This window comes from Ochotona curzoniae, unplaced genomic scaffold (assembly GCF_017591425.1).
Source record: "Ochotona curzoniae isolate NIBS_2020 unplaced genomic scaffold, NIBS_Ocur_1.0 contig_4612, whole genome shotgun sequence".
Lineage (NCBI taxonomy): Eukaryota > Metazoa > Chordata > Mammalia > Lagomorpha > Ochotonidae > Ochotona > Ochotona curzoniae.
Genome location: NW_024466343.1, coordinates 7,193,047 through 7,211,838, shown reverse-complemented (window position 1 = coordinate 7,211,838; position 18,792 = coordinate 7,193,047). Strand labels below are relative to the sequence as shown.

At 40.4% G+C, this 18,792-nt stretch overlaps 1 protein-coding gene across 2 annotated transcripts in view; it reads right to left on the bottom strand.

Annotated features, from left to right (window-relative positions):
- ST6GALNAC5 (ST6 N-acetylgalactosaminide alpha-2,6-sialyltransferase 5) overlaps nt 1–16,272 on the bottom strand; it is a 173,818-nt gene extending 157,546 nt beyond the window's left edge. Inside the window, exons 1-2 of one of the 2 annotated variants that reach the window (XM_040987217.1) lie at nt 16,024–16,272; nt 15,011–15,232 (exon numbers count right to left, since the gene is read on the bottom strand). In XM_040987217.1, the coding sequence (XP_040843151.1) occupies nt 15,011–15,232; nt 16,024–16,038 (237 nt within the window). In that variant the 5' untranslated portion in view covers nt 16,039–16,272. The remainder of the gene's footprint in view (nt 1–15,010; nt 15,233–16,023) is intronic. The other variant, XM_040987219.1, reaches the window with a different exon arrangement.
- Between the last annotated feature and the right edge of the window lie 2,520 nt (nt 16,273–18,792).

Here is an 18,792-nt window from a genome sequence, read left to right as displayed (position 1 = left end):
GATTAACACTTACTATTTAATTATATATTCCCAATAGTCCAATGCAGCAGATACTGTTACTCCATACACTTTATATTGGGAATTGGGCTCAAACATAATCAACAGAATTGCCCAAAACCTGAGCTGATGTCTCCAAAGATACCACACTTCGACTGTTCTCCTATTTTCCCTCTTCTGAGTTCAAGTCCACCCCTCTTGGCTTTTACATACTTCTATGTCTGTGTATGATGTGTCCATCAGGAATACAATCTAAATTCCCTCATTCTTCCCTCCTTCCTTCCTTTTTCGCTCCCCTGTTAAGGACAGTTACAAAACAGTCTACACCAAGTTATCTTTTGAGTGTGAACGAAGTCTCCGAAAGCCACATAATCTTGGAGGGATGTTATCTGAATTTTTTCATTGTAATATTTATTCTTATTTCTACCAAAACATGGGCCTATCTTCACGAGTGAATAATGGGCAATATTTAGGGAAAAATCCTTTTTATCTATGAACAACTTACCATGCTTGGGACTACAGCCGTGAATCAAACCACCCCCACATAGACACTTGCTAATGAGACCAAGCGAGTTTGGTAAGCAAGGGATGGGCACTGGTTCACACGGAGGAAGTGCCCTAAGAAGCAGCTAGAGGCACATGTTGCTCAGGTGCATGTTTTCTTCTATCTTTGCTTTGAACAAATGTACACACTATTGAACAAACATTTAAAAACACAATTTTTGGTATTTGTATGTGGTTTACCAAGTGTGCCTTAATGTTGATTCACTTTATTGCTAAAAAGAATCCAAATTTAAGAAAACTGACTCTCCAGGCCAGCATGTAAACCCAACAGCATCCTGTATTGGCTGCTCCACTTCCGACTTGGTTCCCTGTTAATGACCTAGGACAGCAGGAGAGGATGGTCCAAGTGCTTGGACTCCTGTAACCATATGGGAGTTATGGAAGAAGCTCCTGGCTCTTGGCTTTGGATTGGGGAATGGACCAATGGATGGAAGATCTGTTTCCTTCTTTCATAAATAAATTAGAAAAATCTATGCAGCAGTTGTGTGTTATCCTAAATGCTCCAAACTTCGTCAAACAGTGTTTCATTTTGGAGTGAGATTAACCAGAGTGAAATATTCAAATTTCTTTAGCTGTTCCTAGAACTCAAAGGCAAGCTTGACATAACACTTTTGTCCTATTGTTATTCTCAAACATGTAGAATATTCACAAAGGTGAAAATGAAAAATTATACTTATCTTCCATATTTACAAGTAATGATGAATGCCTTACAAAACAAATGGAAAAATCACAGACCCAAGGGAGGAGCTGTATTAAACATGGTTCTCTCTGTCTTAAGGTGTTTCTGCTTATTACAAAATAAATTTGAACATCATCATGAAACACACAAGCCCTTAATAAAAACAGCAGCAATAAAGAGGTAAAATCTTTCTCTCTGTCCATTGGAACACTCTAGCAGGAATGCTTTCTATGTATGAAATCAGACTGTCTTCAAGTGTGAGCCCTGAGCAACTTGAGAAATTTTACAATCTTTTAAATACTGACTCAATGGTGTACAAAGTAGACCCTATTCTTCTTAGTCTGGATAAACCAAATTCTCAACTATGCAGGCATCTTCAATGAAATAGAAATAAGAGATCTTGGAAATAGGTGATCACTCTTCTTTTCCATGGCCAGTGCTTATCATCACCCATGCTTGTCTTAAGTCTGAAAGAACATTTGGTACCTGGCATGGTCAGCGATGATAATGCAATGATGTGTATGTGTCTGTGGTGGTGGTGGTGGTGTATTTTCTAATCTCTCTTTTTTTAAAGATTTATTTATTTTTATTGGATAGTCAGATTTACATAGAGAAGGAGATAGAGAAAGATCTTCTAGTCTCTGGTTCACTTCCCAAGTGGCCACAAAGGACCAAGATGAACTGATCTGAAGCCAGGATCCTGAAGCTTCTTCCAAGTCTCTCACTTAATGATCTTAAGGCTATGGGCTGTCCTCTACTGCTTCCCCAGGCCACAAGCAGGGAGCTGGATGGGAAGTGGAAAAGCTGGGATACGAACTGTTGCCCATGTGGGATCCTTGTACTTCCAAAACAAGGACTTTAGCCATTAGGTTATCACGCCAGGCCCATTTTTTTTCTTTTCGATCAGAGTGCCAAGATGGGGCAAGTGTTGTCCTTTGCCTGAATCCTGACAGCTCATATAGGTACTGGTTTAAATCACAATGGTCCCACTTCCAATCCAGCTCCCTGCTAATGTGTCTGGGGAAACAGTTGAAAGTGGCCCGAGTTCTTGAACCCTTGCCACCCATGTTGGCTGGCTTTGAGCTGATCCTGGCTGTTCCAGTTAACTGGGAAGTGAACCAGCAGATTAACAGATAGACAATCTCTCTCGCTCTCATTTTTCCTCTTAAGCAAACAAATTTGTAAATAAATCTTTTTTAAAAAATTAAACGTCAAGAAATACAAAGTTTTTATAAGGGTTATACTACTTTTTAGTTTATAAGATTTCTGAAGATTTTTTATTTTACACTTCTACTTTTTAATGATTGTAAATTAATCGTAACGACCATTTGTTAATTTCAATATATTTAAAACCATTGCCATTTATACAAACACCGACAAGGCAGAGCTCCTAAGAAGCCTGGATAAATTCTGTTACCGACTGAGCTAGTAATTAAGTCAGGGGAATTTAGAGCTACAAAAATGAAGCTGCAATGCAAAGTTACCCATTGAGCAGGCACAGAAGACAGCTAGTGCTATAAGGTAATGGGTTGATACTTAGTCAGGAGTCATGTGTTTCAACAGTCACATGGCTGAAAAGAAGACATAGGCTTCAAACTAAGCAATCAAGAGAAACAAAAGGATCCAACTGTGAAGAAAGAATAATCTGGAAAACAAAAATCCAGCCAGCTAAGGGACCTTTAAAGAAAAAAACCCATTAGTTCTCAACTTAGCTATGAATAAAGGCAGGAAAATATCTGTCCCTCTTCCTTAAAACTGAGAATCTCATTTTTGCTCTATAGTTACGGCATCGATAGCATGCCGAAGGTCCAGATTTATTTCAGAACGGCAACTCTTGGTCGGTAGAGCCTCCGGGAGCTTGGTAAAAGCAAACGCAATCTTTCTTTAGAAAAATACATTTTCAACTTATGTCAGTGAGGATTTCCTAAGACACAGTCCCGATGAACCTGAAGTCACAAGAAACATATAAATCCACACAAACTCAAGTAAAGCACATTTGCTTATTTTTTTAACAACTGGAGTTAATGAGCATGGGGACACTTTTGCCAAACATTACCCTCCAAACGCATCTGAAGCTGCATATTACTCAGCTTTTAAAGACTTACTGACTAATCAAAAAAAAAAAAAAAAAGAGAGAATCTTTCTACTCAAAATCTTAATTAGAAAATTAGAATAGGTCAGATGAAATGTTTGCAGTGTTAAAATCTTTCCTAAATAAAAACAAAACTATGGGATAAAGTACCTAGAATGTGTGTGGGTCTCCATCTGTATTGTTGCCTCAGGCATTGTAGAGTATTAGGTACCAAGGCTGGATATACGTAAAATGTAAACTCCTTAGACTGGAAATTGATAGGATGGGAAGATATAAAAGGCAAATGCTAACCAAAAGAAATCTTAAACTCTATTTTAACATAAGTACAGCAAACACAAAATGGACTTAAAATCTTACACACTTTGAAAAGCACATGAGATGCTTATATTTATTTAAAATTAGAAAATAAACAAAGAAGTGGGTGACAATCAACTGGTTTAACTGGTAAGATGCTTGTTTGGGACATCTCACTTTGGAGTGCTGGGGTTTGGGTTTTGCCTTCACTACTTCATGTTAACAGTCACATTAGGAGAAAGAAGGTGGTGGCTTGTGCAGATAGCCCTTTGCCACCCCTGTGCAAGACCTGGACTGAGTTATAAGCTGCGGGCTTTGGCCTGGCCAAGCCATAAGTGTTGTGAGCATTTGGGGGAAAAAAAAACAGTGCATGAGAGATCTATCTGCCTGTCTCTCTGCCTCTAAAACAAGCAATTCAATGTAATTTTTTAAAAAAGAGAATGCAATAATGTAAAAGTGTATCAGAATAAATCACATTTTTATCATTATTTATATAAAGTGTTAGGACGATGATGGCAACATTTCTCATTTCCTTTTTATATACTTTTTAAAAATTCATACAAAATTACCATAGTGACAACTAATTAATTGTTTGTAGTTTCTGCATTTATTTATGCATCTGTGTGTTTAGGTGGGAGAAGCTAGAAGTGAGAAAGCCTCCAAAGAGATCAGAGCTAGAGACTGAGATATGGCCATAGAATAGGAAATGGAGAGGAGTTTCCTCAAAGAATTATTGTGAACACTACAGTTCATTGCCGTGTGTGGTTCCCAATACCCCAAAGTAGAAATGATCTATTCGTGCATTGAAAGATGCCTGGAACAAATAGTGTGGAATACCCCTTCAAAAGGCATGGGCATCTGTCTCTCTAAAACAAAATAAGTAAATTATAACGTTTAAAAATTTGATGGCACACATTTTGTAGCTATGTAGAAGACTGGACCTGAAAGGAAGAGGGGGAAGTGTTGCCATAATACAAAAATTCAGGAGCTTGTACACATGCAAAGAAGGGAGTTTTTACAGTTAGTAGAGGTGTATATGTATTTTTAGTATTAGTAAGTAGAGTTCAACATAAATGTAAAGACATATTTCAAACCCTAATTGAATGGTATTTTGGCTTTAAATTGTTAAAAGATAAGTCTTCATAATTAAAAACTAACAAAAAGCTGGCTCTCTCCTTTATACCAGTGATCATAGTGTTCAATCAATATACACAGAGACCCCACATATCCAACTCATATGGACAAAACAAGAAAGGATGCATGTAGAAGTGTCATATATACATATATGCATTATGGTTAGGGAATTCATTAGCATATCAACAGTAGAAGTGATATGTTAGTGGTAGGTTTATAATCAACTGTTACTCTCATTTTTTAAAACGTTTTGCCATTTTGAGAAGACAATGAGTATATACACATCTGCAACAGGGAACAGTGCTCACTTCTCAAAAACAGCACTCTGAATCGACTCTTATTGTTGCTTGTTTCACATAGTACAACAGCAATGAGTCAGAGGAAGCATTTTCCAGATGGAAGGAATTGTGTATTCTTATGAGATTCCCCTGAGTTTTGGTGTTCACAGTTTGGCTCAAAACCCTAACAGATACACAAAGTAAGATTTTGTTCCATTGCATCTTTCCAAGCTCCCAACTGTTTGAATACTTTGTGCACTGATAATGAATGGTCCTTTACTTGGCAGATCTGTCAGTCCATACCAAGATTTACGATCCCCTGGGTGACCCGAGTCATTGATTGTGGAAGCATGTTGTGGTGCTCATACCTCAGCAAAGAAAACCTCCTTCCCCTGATGTCTTATACAGAGAAGCTGGTTCCTTTACCAATTGTCTGTTATTAAACAACACATCAAACCACAATCAAATATAACTGTGAGAACTTGGCAAACACCACTGAGCCCGTGACATAACTGTTTTTCTAGAACCAAATCTATGCTTCATGCCTGAATGTTCAGCAGAGTACTCCTAGTTACATGGAAGTGCTTCTAGCTTCTCACTCCAGTACTTACTCTTAGTCTTAAGTATAATTATATTATTTCAACCTGTTAGGGTTTGACTGCCTTCCCTTCAAAGTTCAGGGGCTGTCAATGTGATATGATTATAGGGTTGGAACTTTAAGAGATGAACAGTACAAGAGGATGTCTTCTTGGTGAATAGAATGAGATGTCCTTAAGGGGATGAAGAGAGAGAGAACACGTGAGAGTGAGCATGTTCTCTTACCATGTGAGGATATACTTCCTCTGAAGGAAGGATCTCTAAACAGATGTCAAATGCTGGTGCCTCCATCTTGCACTTCCTCCAGAACTCTGAGCAATTAACTTCAGTTCTGTGCAAAACACCCAATCTGTGGAATTCTGTTACGGCCACACCAAATGGACCAAGACAACCCTTTGCTCCTGCAGGCTTACACAGCAGGATAGCTTGCTCGCCATGGCATCTTTCTCTGCCTTATGTCTGAACATTTGGGTTAAAAACTCATTACACTTAAATTGTATTTTAAGTCACACTAAGTTGTTAACAAGAATAATGGACATAATTCTTCAAGGGATTATTGATGGCAAGCAGAAAGCAGAGTTTCATTCACGTGGCAGGGACATGGCTAATGGGGAACGCACACAGGTGCCCACAGTCCCCTTCCCATGCACTGGAATAAAAGCAGTACATTATTGCTTCCTCCACACTGTTTGTTCCAAATCTGTACATGTGGAATAAAGATGAAAGGAACAAGCTTTACAATTTTCAGCAAACAGTGAAAGCAGATTCCATGTTAGGTAATGTAAGAAACTTGGATACATCCCTGACAGCTGCCTGTCAGGTGTGACATTGCCAAGCAAGTCCAAACATGAATCCCACAAAGCAAGAGTTCATTCAGATGTACAGTATGAAGTTTTATTCCCAATCAAAATCTTTGGAATAAATTAGGAACCAGACACTTTCTTGACAAATTTTACATTACTTTATGACCAGTTTCCTTGTGATGCTAGTGAAACAGAAACTTTTTTTTTTTTTTTTTGCTTAGGCGTTGTTACCAATCTTAAGTGATTTAAAAGAATGGCAGGAAGCGAAAGGAGAGGAAGCCACTTTCTACCTGATACATCCAACAGACATCTACGCAGTAAGAGACATTATGTAAGTTATTCAAGGTTATTCAGAAATAGTCTTCTCTCCACCCTGTCCCTATTAGAATAATTGCATGATAAAGTCTCTGCCAGCACACTAACTGCACACCACACTGTCTCTGCTGCAGGTAGAGGGTTTAATTCCTGCTGCTGCCAGTAAACATTATGGAGTCTCCACAAAAGCTTGCATCAGCCCTAACCATAATGACACCGTTTCTTGTTTTGCTCAAGTTAGCATGCAGTATTAAGATGCATGGTGAGGTTCAAAATTAGACAAAGTTGAGGCACCATCTGTGATCATCCTCAGACTCGCTCTACCACTGATGGAGAGGCAATCTTGAGCCTCAAACCTTCTGCTGTTGGAGAAGCTGCATTTAAGAGACACAGTGGGAATAGGCAAAGGCAGAAACATAGGGTGGGCAGAAACCTTAGGGGTCTTTGTACCCTGGGCATTGTGTCATTCACTCTAACCACAGCAACATTGTGCTGAGTAGTCCTTTCTAATAACCCAGGAGTACTTCAACTGACCCCATTCCCAAGCCAGGTTCGTCCTCTGAAACACACAGCTGACAGAGTCACTCCTCTAATTTATCTTTAAAGCCTCTTCTGGAGGCCTCAGAATAAGTGCCAATATTGGCAGCATATAAATGTGCTCACATCTGCATGGAAATAACTTCTGGGGAAATGTTAGAACAGAACGACTTGAGCTGGATCTTGAGGAGTGATTAGTTCTCTTTCTAGCAGAAGAAAGGAGAGGGGGTATTCATTGCTGAAGGAAAAGCAGAAAAGTACAAGTTATGTTCTCAGAATATGTGCAACTTGGGCTTAGGGGAATTGTGGGAAAGAAGACTGGAGATGTAGTCCATGAAGACCCTGTATGGCCGTGTGAGCAGTGTGAATGTGCAAGGAACCAGCGCAGATCTGTAAGTTAGAAGTGCAACAATGCTTGTGGTTTAGCCAGTGGAGCCGTCCCACCAATGCAATTAATTCCCGGAATATGTTTTCTTATAAGAAATAGTTGCCTTTTTTATTTCAGTCTACTCCAGAGGACACTTGAGGTTCCCAGGAATTCCAGATATCTCTTCAGTCATTAAGAGAGACTAGGAACATTTCCTTTTAAGATTGAATTATGTAAATATCAAGGTAAAATTTCTCTACCAGAGGTGAAATGGTTTCCTATTTGACTCTAGAGCAAGAATTACCTGTGAAAATGTAGGAGTTTGTGGTATCTGCAGAAGGGCAGCGCTTCACCCAGTTGCTTAACTGAGTCTCCTGATGAAGCTCTCCCCACCTCCTGCCCACTGTGGAGAAGCTAATCCAGCTAAATAAGTGATCTGGCTGTGGCATTTCCTGAAAATAGTTAAACATGACTTTCTTTTTGGCTTAGTTTACATTTTAAAGGCAAAAATCAAACTGCTCCAGTGGCATTAGTACCAAGCATGTGCCGCAGCCTTCACAGTACCCATCGTGATGTCAGCTGTGAGTGCAGGGCCGTCTTTAACCATCCAGAGGCATATTCTCACATTCATTTCAGAATAATAAGATGTTTAAATATTTATTTCTTTCCAATAACTGGGTAGGCCAGGGCTCTTCATTTTAATAAATTCTATCCAAGTAATGTTGAGTCACTGCTTAGAAGATATTGGCACTGAATTTCCCTTATGGTAATGATGTTTGTGTCAGCGATCCACATTTATCCCCAGCTCTGCTGCTAACCTGTGACCTTGGGCAAATCACATGATCATTCATGAATTCCTTTTGATGATTTTTAAGTTTTCTTTCTAGCTCTGAAATTCTGAGTATGCTTGAAGAGATCTGATTAGTACAAGAAAGTAGAAATGAATTAGTTACAGAACTACAAATTGTGGCAAGAGAAATTGGTATTTATGATGTGAAGCTTTTTTCAGTAACTCCATATGGTCAGAAATTCTTGAGGTAGGCTTATTTTAGAAGAAATTTAAAATTTTCTTGTAGATATACTCACTCAGTCAACAAAGGATGTATTGAAAATCCATTATATGCCAGAGAACATGTTAAATGACAGGAACACAATGACAAAAAGAGGAGGAAATACTGTTGACTTTTAAGAACTGGTCATTTAGTGATGCAATCAGTCAAAATAGAATAGATATTATCATGAGGTCCTGGTTATGAAGAAAAGCACACAACTGAGATCTGACTGGGCTACCAGCTGGGGAAACTTTTCTTGAGTATAGGCTAGGTTGAAAATATGCATCTCTGTGATTCATATTAAAAAATCATATTGAATACAACATACAATAAGACATTGGTTTGTCCTAAGCTCATACTAAGCAATTAAGAGAAAAGGAGCCTGTGGGAAAGTCTCTGAATAGATCTCAGATACGTTCTTACCCAAATTTTATCAATCAGTTGGACATAAACTCACTGACCCTCAATTAATTCTGTTAGATCAATGCTATTTAAGACGTGATAAGTTTTCTCTGTGCTTTCATGTTTAAGATATTACAAAGCCATAATATAAATGGTATATAAATTGGAAGCAGGAGATTTTCAATAATGATTTGTTGATTTAATGACAGATTTCAAGTTTTCGAAGTCTTTCTAATGTTTAGTCTCCCTTTGTCATTGTATTTTCAGGTCAGAAATTATGCACTGCCACCTAACTCCTAGAGGTTATAGAAATTCATCTCCATAGCAGATGTCATGCTTCCAGGATGAAGCCAGTTGCAAGCATTTTGTCTTATGGCCAATGCAATTATATTCACATTCATCATCACTTGAGCCATAAGATTTAGTTTGGATAAAGTGATCACCATATGTTGCAGTCACAGTTGAGCCATATTAGCCCCCTGAAGAGTCCAGTAGAGTGTATGTCACACCGGTGGAAAATTATAAAGAAGTTTAATATTTTGAGTTTAAAATTAATCCACTTTGTAGTTGTTTGGATATCCAAAGTTTTTCTCTGTAATTCATTGGATGCCACACACACACACACACACACACACACACACAAACCTACATGAGGTCAATAAATAATGGAATGCTGCTTTGAAAATTTCACAAACACAAACATTAATAGTACTTAGCTTGCTTTATACATAGAGAAAGATCACAGATATTTCCCTCTTTCACTGTTAGTGCCTTGATTTATTGCTTCTTGGATTCATATTATTATTCAGTACTGACTTTATTAATTAAATTTCCATGCTCCTTTGTCTTTTCTCTGCAGTTAGATCAAAGCTTCTTTGATGGTAGGGACGGTGATATTCCTTCAGAATGTCCCATTTTCAAACCACTAGATTTCCAATGAGTTTTTAGTAAGAGCTACAACTAACCTTAAAAAAACTGGTAGCCTAGCAGCTAAAGTCCTCACCTTGCACATAACAGGATTCCATATGGGTGCCAGTTCTAATCCTGGTGTCCCCACCCCCCATTCAGCTTATGGCCTGGGAAAGCAATGGAGGACAGCCAAAAGCTTTGGGATCCTGCATCCATGTGGGAAACCCGGAAAAAGCTCCTGGCTCCTGGCTTCGAATCAGCTCAGTTCCGGCTGTTGCAGTTGCTTGGGGAATGAATCAATGGACGGAAGTTATTCCTCTCTGCCTCTCCTCTCTGTATATCTGACTTTCCAATAAAAATAAATAAATCTTTAAAAAATGTAGACACAAATTAACTGCCGAAGTATATATGGTGATAGCTAAACATTGCAAATGTTGAATCTTAAACTTTATGCATACAAGAATTATGAGAAGCTGTTAAATTCTAGATTGCTAAATCTCACTCTCAAAGATTCTTATTTTATATCATTTCCTCCTCTTATTTCCCATCAGCATTACCTTTTAAAAATAATTTTAGGAACAATGAGACATCCTAGGGATTTTCAGTGCACTGAATTTCTTACAAAGCAAGAATTTGACAACAAAGGGAAATAACCTGTCTTTCCCCACTCAATCCTCATCTTCTTTCCTTAAGTAAATATTGATGACACAAGTATCAAGTGACAGTTCCTTTTCTAGATCCTGAAGTTACGCTGGGGTACAAACACTCTGTGGTCCCAGGAGTTGTATTCAAGTTAGGTGGAGGACACGCAATGAAGAAAAATCTTTAAGATGATAGGAATCCCTAAGTGTTCTAAGGAAAATGCAACAGAATAATATTAAGCAGAATGACTATAGAGGAGGGAGCATTTTAGAGAGTGTGATTCATAAGAGGATCTGAGGACCAAATGACTAGAAGACACCAAATGGTGCAAAAGACCTTGGGGAATAACTTTTCAGAAAAATGGAGGCTCAAGAAGAGAGGTCCTGAGGCAGCATGAAGATGAGGACAAAAGGCGGCAAGCCTGAAATTCAGAGTGAGCCAAGTGGTGAGTATTCCTGTGGAAACCTCTAACATTTCTGCCTGTCGTGGAATTAGGAAGTCATTGTACTTTACTAATTGTAATGAAAACACTTTCATAAGAAGCAAGCACATTACTGTACCCCTCTCCTTGAAAAAAAGTTGATTTCATGATTTCTCATGGTTGATACTTGATAGTAGTAGGATTTCAACAACATTAGCAGTTTATATTTTGTGCTACTTATGTATTGAAAGTCAGATCACTTTGAATTTCCTTGAGATGCAAGTGATTTCTCATTCATTGGCTGACTCAAATGCTATAAATAGGGTCTACTAAATAATGTAAATATGTACTTGAGACTTCATACATTTTTCTAAAGGAAGAATATGACCCTCATTGTATTGTACATTCTTTTTCTAATTTAAGATGATTTTTTAATTCTTACACCGATTCATCTTATTGCTGGAGATCTAACAATATGAACGATAATTCTATTACCATTAAGTGGTTTTGATCTGCCTGAATAACTAAATGCCTAAGGAAAGAAAGGTTCAAGGGCAAACATGCTATTGGCTTGCATTAAATCCATCCTTGGGGACCACTTCTGAAGTGAGGAGATAGCTGTTCAGCTTCAGACCCAATTGATCACTCATGATCTTTCCATAAACCATTTCAGAAAAGGGCAGCCCAAGCTGACAGAGGGCCCTCTGTGGAAAGAATCTTCCCACTAGGAATGGGGATTGGCTCACAGTCTAATTTCACAGGGTCTACCAGATGGTTCATGACTTTATCTACACAGGTCAGATTTGGGCTAGATGCTAAATCTCATTCCATGTCCCCTTCTACAAGTCTAGGAACTGCTACAAGTCTAGGAACTTTCCATTGAGAATTGCATGATTTAATGTGTGTGTGTGTGTGCATGTATTTTAGCTTTGTTAGACATTATAATACAGTTCTAAATGCAGAAAATTCCCAAGGCCATAAATATCAGCTACTTCCTTTGAGTCTAGCCAACCTGATTGAAAATCCTGGCTTCCAAAGATTAGTAACAGAATTCAGACACACTAGTTGCAGTGACAAACGTGCACAAAGAAGGCAATGAGTTGGTGTAACCTTTGTAGAAACAAGTCCAGGGAGAGGAGAAGACTAGCAAACATACAATGAAATGCCTTCATATCACGAGAAGGCATTTCACTTAGTTACACTGGAATTACAATTGTAGCTCACGTTTGTTAAACAAGTAGGGAATCTGACCAGGGAAATTGATATTTTAAGCTTTAACATATACTGTTCATCACTGACTTGACTTGCAGCGCATCTTTCAACAAAAGCACACAGTGATTTAATCTCAACAGTAATTCAGGCAGCAGCCTGAGACAAGACTATCACGGCAGACAGGCTGTAATTTGTGAAATTCAGGTGCTGGGGATTAGGACCACCTGTTGAATTTAATCTTGGAGTTATAATGTTAATACCATCATGTAGCTGAACATAAACACTACATATTTATCAGTCTTTGGGACCTCCAGCTATGTTGATGTGAACATTTTCCAAAATAGTTTCTGTAACTCTCCCAGACTCTGTAAATCAACAGCAAAGAAAAAGCCTGTTGGATTTCTGATTCAATATGTAGCAGCATATGGCTTGCTGGACATCACATTCGGCATATCCTATAATTTTTCTGAGACTTGATGTGAAAGTGAAAAAAAAAAGAAGAAGGAAAGGAAAGCATTCCACAAACTGAGCATCAATACCAATAGAATGTGAATGGAAAAGCTTTCATTTCTCACCGTGAAAATGGGGAAAACACAACTGGGGAAAACACTCCTAGCCATATTGTGACAAATTACAAATTACTCTGCATAGGCAAGACTATAAGATCTCAACCAAAACCTAACAAAACAATAACTTTTGGAACGGACTCAAACAACATTTTACATGCACCTTCAAAAGCGGCGTTTCTTCCCAATTTCCATCCAGAAAGATATTAGAAGCATAAGGGTTCACTGAATGCATTTTGAGTGGAAATTTACGTATATTTCAGTAGGACATTTGTGACAATCCTTACCAAGAAAGCATTGATAATTTAAAATATGATTTCTCTTTTTTCTCTCTTTTGCTTAGGGTGGCACAGTAAGTTCTGTTGAAACCTTTGGGTATGGAATTTTGTGAGATATTGGTTTTCTGGAAACAACTCCATCAGAATTGAGAATTATATGTGAGGGTCTCTCTGACAAGAATTCTCATATTTACAATAGCATCCCTGTATATTACAATAATCATATAGCATCCTTTTCTATAGATTAGTTTGATTTTCTTGTTAAAAGTGTTAGGACTTTTTCCCTAAACAGATTAAACATCTCAGCAAATGTGCATTTTGATGCCCATATTGACCAAAATTTTATAATAAATGGCTTCATAAGAAAATCATTTCCACAATAGCTATGAAAAGCTCACGAGTTCAATGTGTTCATCATACATTAAGTATATATAAACAGCACATTGGGCTACCATCAGAATCCAGTCTACACTTTCCTAGGAGTTTGTCTTGATGGGTTGCTTGCACAGCTGGTTACACAGTCTCCAATCAACAGTGGCTAGGAGAGAAGACTGTTTTTATAGAACGGATAGTCCCCTGCTGCAGGGGGGATCTGTATCACCCCCATCTCCAACCCTACCCCATCCAAATCCCTTTCTAATGAATTTGCTCCCTCTCTTCTGCTTCCTCGTATTCTTCTCAGACTAAATTCTACATTTTCAAAGGAAGCTCCCTGGCTCCTCCCAGGAGTAATCCTTCTTTTCACTGCAACCTTGTTGTACTAACAGTGTAGATCCAGAATTCACCATGCATTTCTAGATCAGTTGATCTATCTATTTACATTTCACAGTATGTTGTGCGTTTCTCAAGCATTCAAAGATCCTTACAGGCTAGATCTTGCCTTAATTCTCTCTCTTTTTTTTTACACTCCAAATCTTTAGCATTATGCTCGAGTGAGTGACAATATTTGATTGTCACTTAAAAAAAGTTTGGCTTTTTAATGCCTGCTAAGAGCGATCTTTTCACACAAAAGGAGCATCTGCTAAACATTACTTTGGTTTACAATCATAGATTTTTAGTACAAGAAGTGAAATAATTGGGATACTCCAGAACATTCTCTAACTATAGAAAACAGAAACAAAGTGGAATAGTGTTTTTACTAAGTATATATTAGGAGTTTCTGATAATGAAGGATACATTTAAACTGGATTAAAACAACTCCAGGATCAGGAAACTTGATTAGGATTCTCCCAGAGGTTTCCACACTGAGACCAGAGATCTATTATTCTAGGGAAAGCAGGCTCAATTAAAAAAAAAAAATCACCTTATTAATTATTAGCCAAGCCATGAGACTGCTTCCCAAAAGGGAGAGGAAAACAGGCTTTCAAGCCAGTGAGGCTGTTTGTGCCTAAAGCCATCTGTGGCAGCGTGGGCACTGTTTGCCCAGCCCTAGGAGGCCAGGTCAGAGGGGCATCTGAGGTTCCCAGCAGCAGCCTCCGGCTGGCTGTGTTCCTGTGGGATCCCTGCTGGGATTGGAGCCCCTGCCGTCCTGGCTTGCTCCCACCAGGGCGCGACTCGGCTTTAGCAGTCAGACATGCCCAGGCAGCTGCAATGATGGGGACCCAATGGGGGGGCGGGTCCAGAAACAGGGCTGGTTCCCGTAGAGGAATTAGGTCCGTGGTGCACTCAGATCACCCCTGTTTCTTGAAAAAACTTTGCATTCTTCTCCAAATAGGAATCCAAACCCGATCTGAACTAGCCAACCCACCCCCGAGGGTCCAATCCCTTTCCACCTACTCACAGCGCCTCCTAACCCCGGGAAAGGGGAGGGAGGCTCAGGTGCGCGGGATTCCCAGGAGGAGTGGCGCTTGGGCTGGTGGGCGAGCCGTCACCTTGTGGTCCGCCACGCCGAGGTATCCGTCCAGCGGCCTTGGTCTCGCTGGGGCCCCGGGGCCCGGCTGGGGGCTGCTCTCGACCGCGGGTTGCGCGCTGCCGGTCGCCGGCTGCTGCTGCTGTTGCGGGGGCCGCTCCTTCAGGCCACCGAGACTGCTGTACACGAGCAACAAGCTGGTGCACATGGTGGTGAGCGCTAAACACACTGCCAGACCATGGCGCTGCGGGCGGGCGGGAGAGAACAGAGAAGGCAGCTGAGCGCCGGCCCGAAGGAGAGCGCCCAGCAAGGACCCCCGCACGGCGCTCACACTAGCAAGAGGTCGGGGGTTCCCTCGGCCCCCGCTCCCCACGCTCTGCCGGAGCAGAACACACACAGTATCCGTGCAAGGCACAGGATGCTCCCAGCGCGTCGCGGCTCTCGGCCACCGCCGCACCCAGATCCCTCGGTAGAGGGCAGGTGGTGCGCGGCGTCCGGCTGCGGGAGGGAGGGCGCGCAGGGACCAGGGCAGGGGTAGGCTTGCACTTTGGGGAGGAGGCCCTGTGCCCCAGCCTGGCTGCTGGCTTCTTAAGCTCTGGCATTCCCTCTTTCTTGGACCCCCGCGGTTATACCTAGGCGAGCCTTTGCAAGTTTTCCACCTGGCAAAGGAAACCAAGAAAGTCGGCAAAGGTACCCCTTACCCGCCCCTCTTAGTTTTTAAGCAGGCTGTTGCTTTGGGGCATTCCTCATCTCCGCGGCGACCTGCCGCTCCTCCACAGCTCCCGCAGCTCTGAGGTCGCCCCTAGGACCTTTCATGGGAGAGCCAGGAGCCCAGGCAACCCGAGTTCCCATCCCGGCAGTGGGATTCCCAGCCGGCAACGGGAGGCGACGCGGAGCAGGTGGAAAGTTGTCCCTTTGTATCAGTCGACCTCGAGTCTTAGGGTTCGGTGCCCCCGAGGCTCCCCGGTACACCCCAGGGACGCTGAGCCCGAGGGTCTCCGCCTCTGGTCAATGGAGTTGCCACAACTGACTCACCATCAGGGTCTTCATTTTGGGCACCTATTATGTGCGGAATCCTCAGGCACTCGCGTCCGGGGCCACTTTTTCTAGGAGGCTTTCCATGGTGGGTGATGGGCGGAGGTGGCTCCGATTCTCGCCTGCGGCTGGCCGCGGCTGAGCGGGTGCAGGAGCCTTGGGGACCCGGGAAGCGCCGCGGTTGCAGAGATTAGAGACAGAATTAAAACTGAACCGGACCCTCGTAGTCTCTGGTTGATCTACACAACTGCCGCCTGCCGCCGCCTGCTGGGTCCTAAAGACCTCTGCATCCCCCCCTCAACCTCCCAAGTCCCCCCTCTTTCTCCCTCCATCCCCAAAGTAATGATCCTTTCAGGCAGCAGAAATTTCCGGGGAGAGAGTGTTAACCGTGCCACTGTAGCCACTTCTTGGTCCAATCGTTTATTTATCTTTTATGAAGTCATCAAGCAAAAAAGGAAGGAGGACTTGACTGCATTTTGAACGTGATGGCCATTTGAACAGCTTCAAACTAAATTTCCTGTTTCGTGGTCTGGATAAAAACAAGTCATCCTCCCAAATGTCAAAAGCTCTATGAATAGCTTTTGCGTTTATGTTCATAACATGGAGAAAATAATCTAAAATTATTTATTAGTTCACTTTCCCCATTTAAGCATTATAATTTCTCCCTTAATTTTATTTTCTCAAATAGAGTTATTCTCATGCAATCATTACAGCATAGTTTTAATCTAAATTATATAATTTATTATTTGCTTTCAATATTGTGCTTCATATTTTTGCTCGAACTTCAGTGTTTCCAGTGTTCATCTAAAGGATTTTTAAAGTTTTACAAACCTTTAGCATATCATATATACGTGATTAACTGGACCTGTCAGGTCTTGCTAATTTCAATAAGGAAATTCTGGCTACTGGAGCTAAAGCTGCCTTTGGTGTATTTCATAAGGATCCTAAGGCCTTCAGTGCTGTCTTTATGCTGATTTACTGCATTGAAGGTACATGATTTCACATTTAGAACTTCAATTAAAATAAAAGATGTAACTTGCTTTATGTTGGGCAATTCACATCAATAGCCTGTTTAAAAGATACGTTCTTCCCTGCCCTGAATTATGAATGCATTTGTTGAGTGTCTAATTTAGCTAAAAACATATTTCTTGTGATGCTGCTTAATACAACAGTTGTCTTAATATGTTATTTAGCACTTCACCTGTAGCAGTGTAATGTTAAAGATTACATTTAGATGAGAATAATCAGCAAGCCAAGTGAACCATGGGCACAGTAAGAGAAGAACGTTCACAAGGCCAAAAAAGGCATTACAATCGTGTTTTGGTCTTCACTGATCTACTGCTAGACTGATGATACAACAGTTAACTATTTTTAAGTTGTGAGATATTTTGCATAGTTAGTATTTAAAAAATTAAAGCAAATGGTGTGTTAGTGAATATCCAGGCTACGTGTTTGGAAAAGGGCAAGAAATACTCAGGATTTAACCATTCGAGGAAAAACAAAAAATTCAGAACACGACAACATTGCCAGTCTTCAAGCTCTTTATTCAATTTATGCTTTAGGCATGAATAGTACTCCTTGTTAGGGCAGGGAAAGCAGCAGCTAGAGGAGACTCTTATCTGGTCCTGGCAATTCTTTATTGTATGGTTGCACTTGACACTCAAATTAATGAAACAAAGAGCCAACTTGATGAATCATTGCAAGCAGATTATCTGTGTTTCTCCAGGGCTCCTTTTGAGATGCCACTAGACACAGTTCTTGCATTTTTCAGGATTGCTCCCCCTTCATCTAGCAAGTTGCCAGTGACCGATAAAACACTTCTAATATATTTTGCCGTGCCAAGCAGAGATGTCGTATTTATGATTTAAGCTCATGGCAGTGCGTTGGACATCTGTTACATGGTATGTCTGACCAAATTCATTAAGCTTCAAGCTTATGCTCCCTCCCTTCTCCTGGGATAGCAGTTAGCTAGTTGTTAAATCTACTTATGAAATGGCCAAATTTAAATTAAATTTAAAAATTTAATTCTGTTCTTGATTGGAATGATTTTTAGGACCCTGGTTTTCAAATATTTGATTAAATTGGTGTAATTCTTGGGCATTCTGAATCTAAGGCAAATGCACAACATGAGGGTGAGGGAAGGGCAGATAAGATAAAAAAGAGTAACTGAAGTTAATTAAGTTTAATAATTACTCGTTGAAATGCAGTGCGATGGCCTAGAGGTTAAAACCCTCACTTGCATGTGCTAGGATCCCATATGGATGCAGGTTCGTATCCCAGGTGCTATACGTCCCTTCTAGCTCCTGCTTGTAGCCTGAGAAAGCAGGTAAAGTTTGCCCAAAGCATTGGGTCCTTGCACCCCTGTGGAATGCCAGAGGAGGCTTCTGGTTCCTGGCTTCAGATTAACTCAGCCCTGGCCCTTAGGGCCACTTTGGGAATGAATCATTAGCTGGAAGATCTTTCTGTGTCTACTCCTCTCTGTTGCTTTGACTTTCCAATAAAAATAATAAATAATTCTTAAAACATGACAACCCTTTATCTGTGGTTCTTTATTGCAACAACACAGAGATGAATAAAACACACTTGTTCCTCTAAGGAAATTTATGCGTGTGTTGGCATACATGCCTGAATAAGAAATGGGTGAGTGTACTATATATTCAACATATATTTATTAGGCAACTACTATATGGGATCTTTGTTGAACATCTATAGCATGGGAAGTGTTTGAGAGTGCTTAGATTAATAAACAAGCAGATAAACAAACAAACT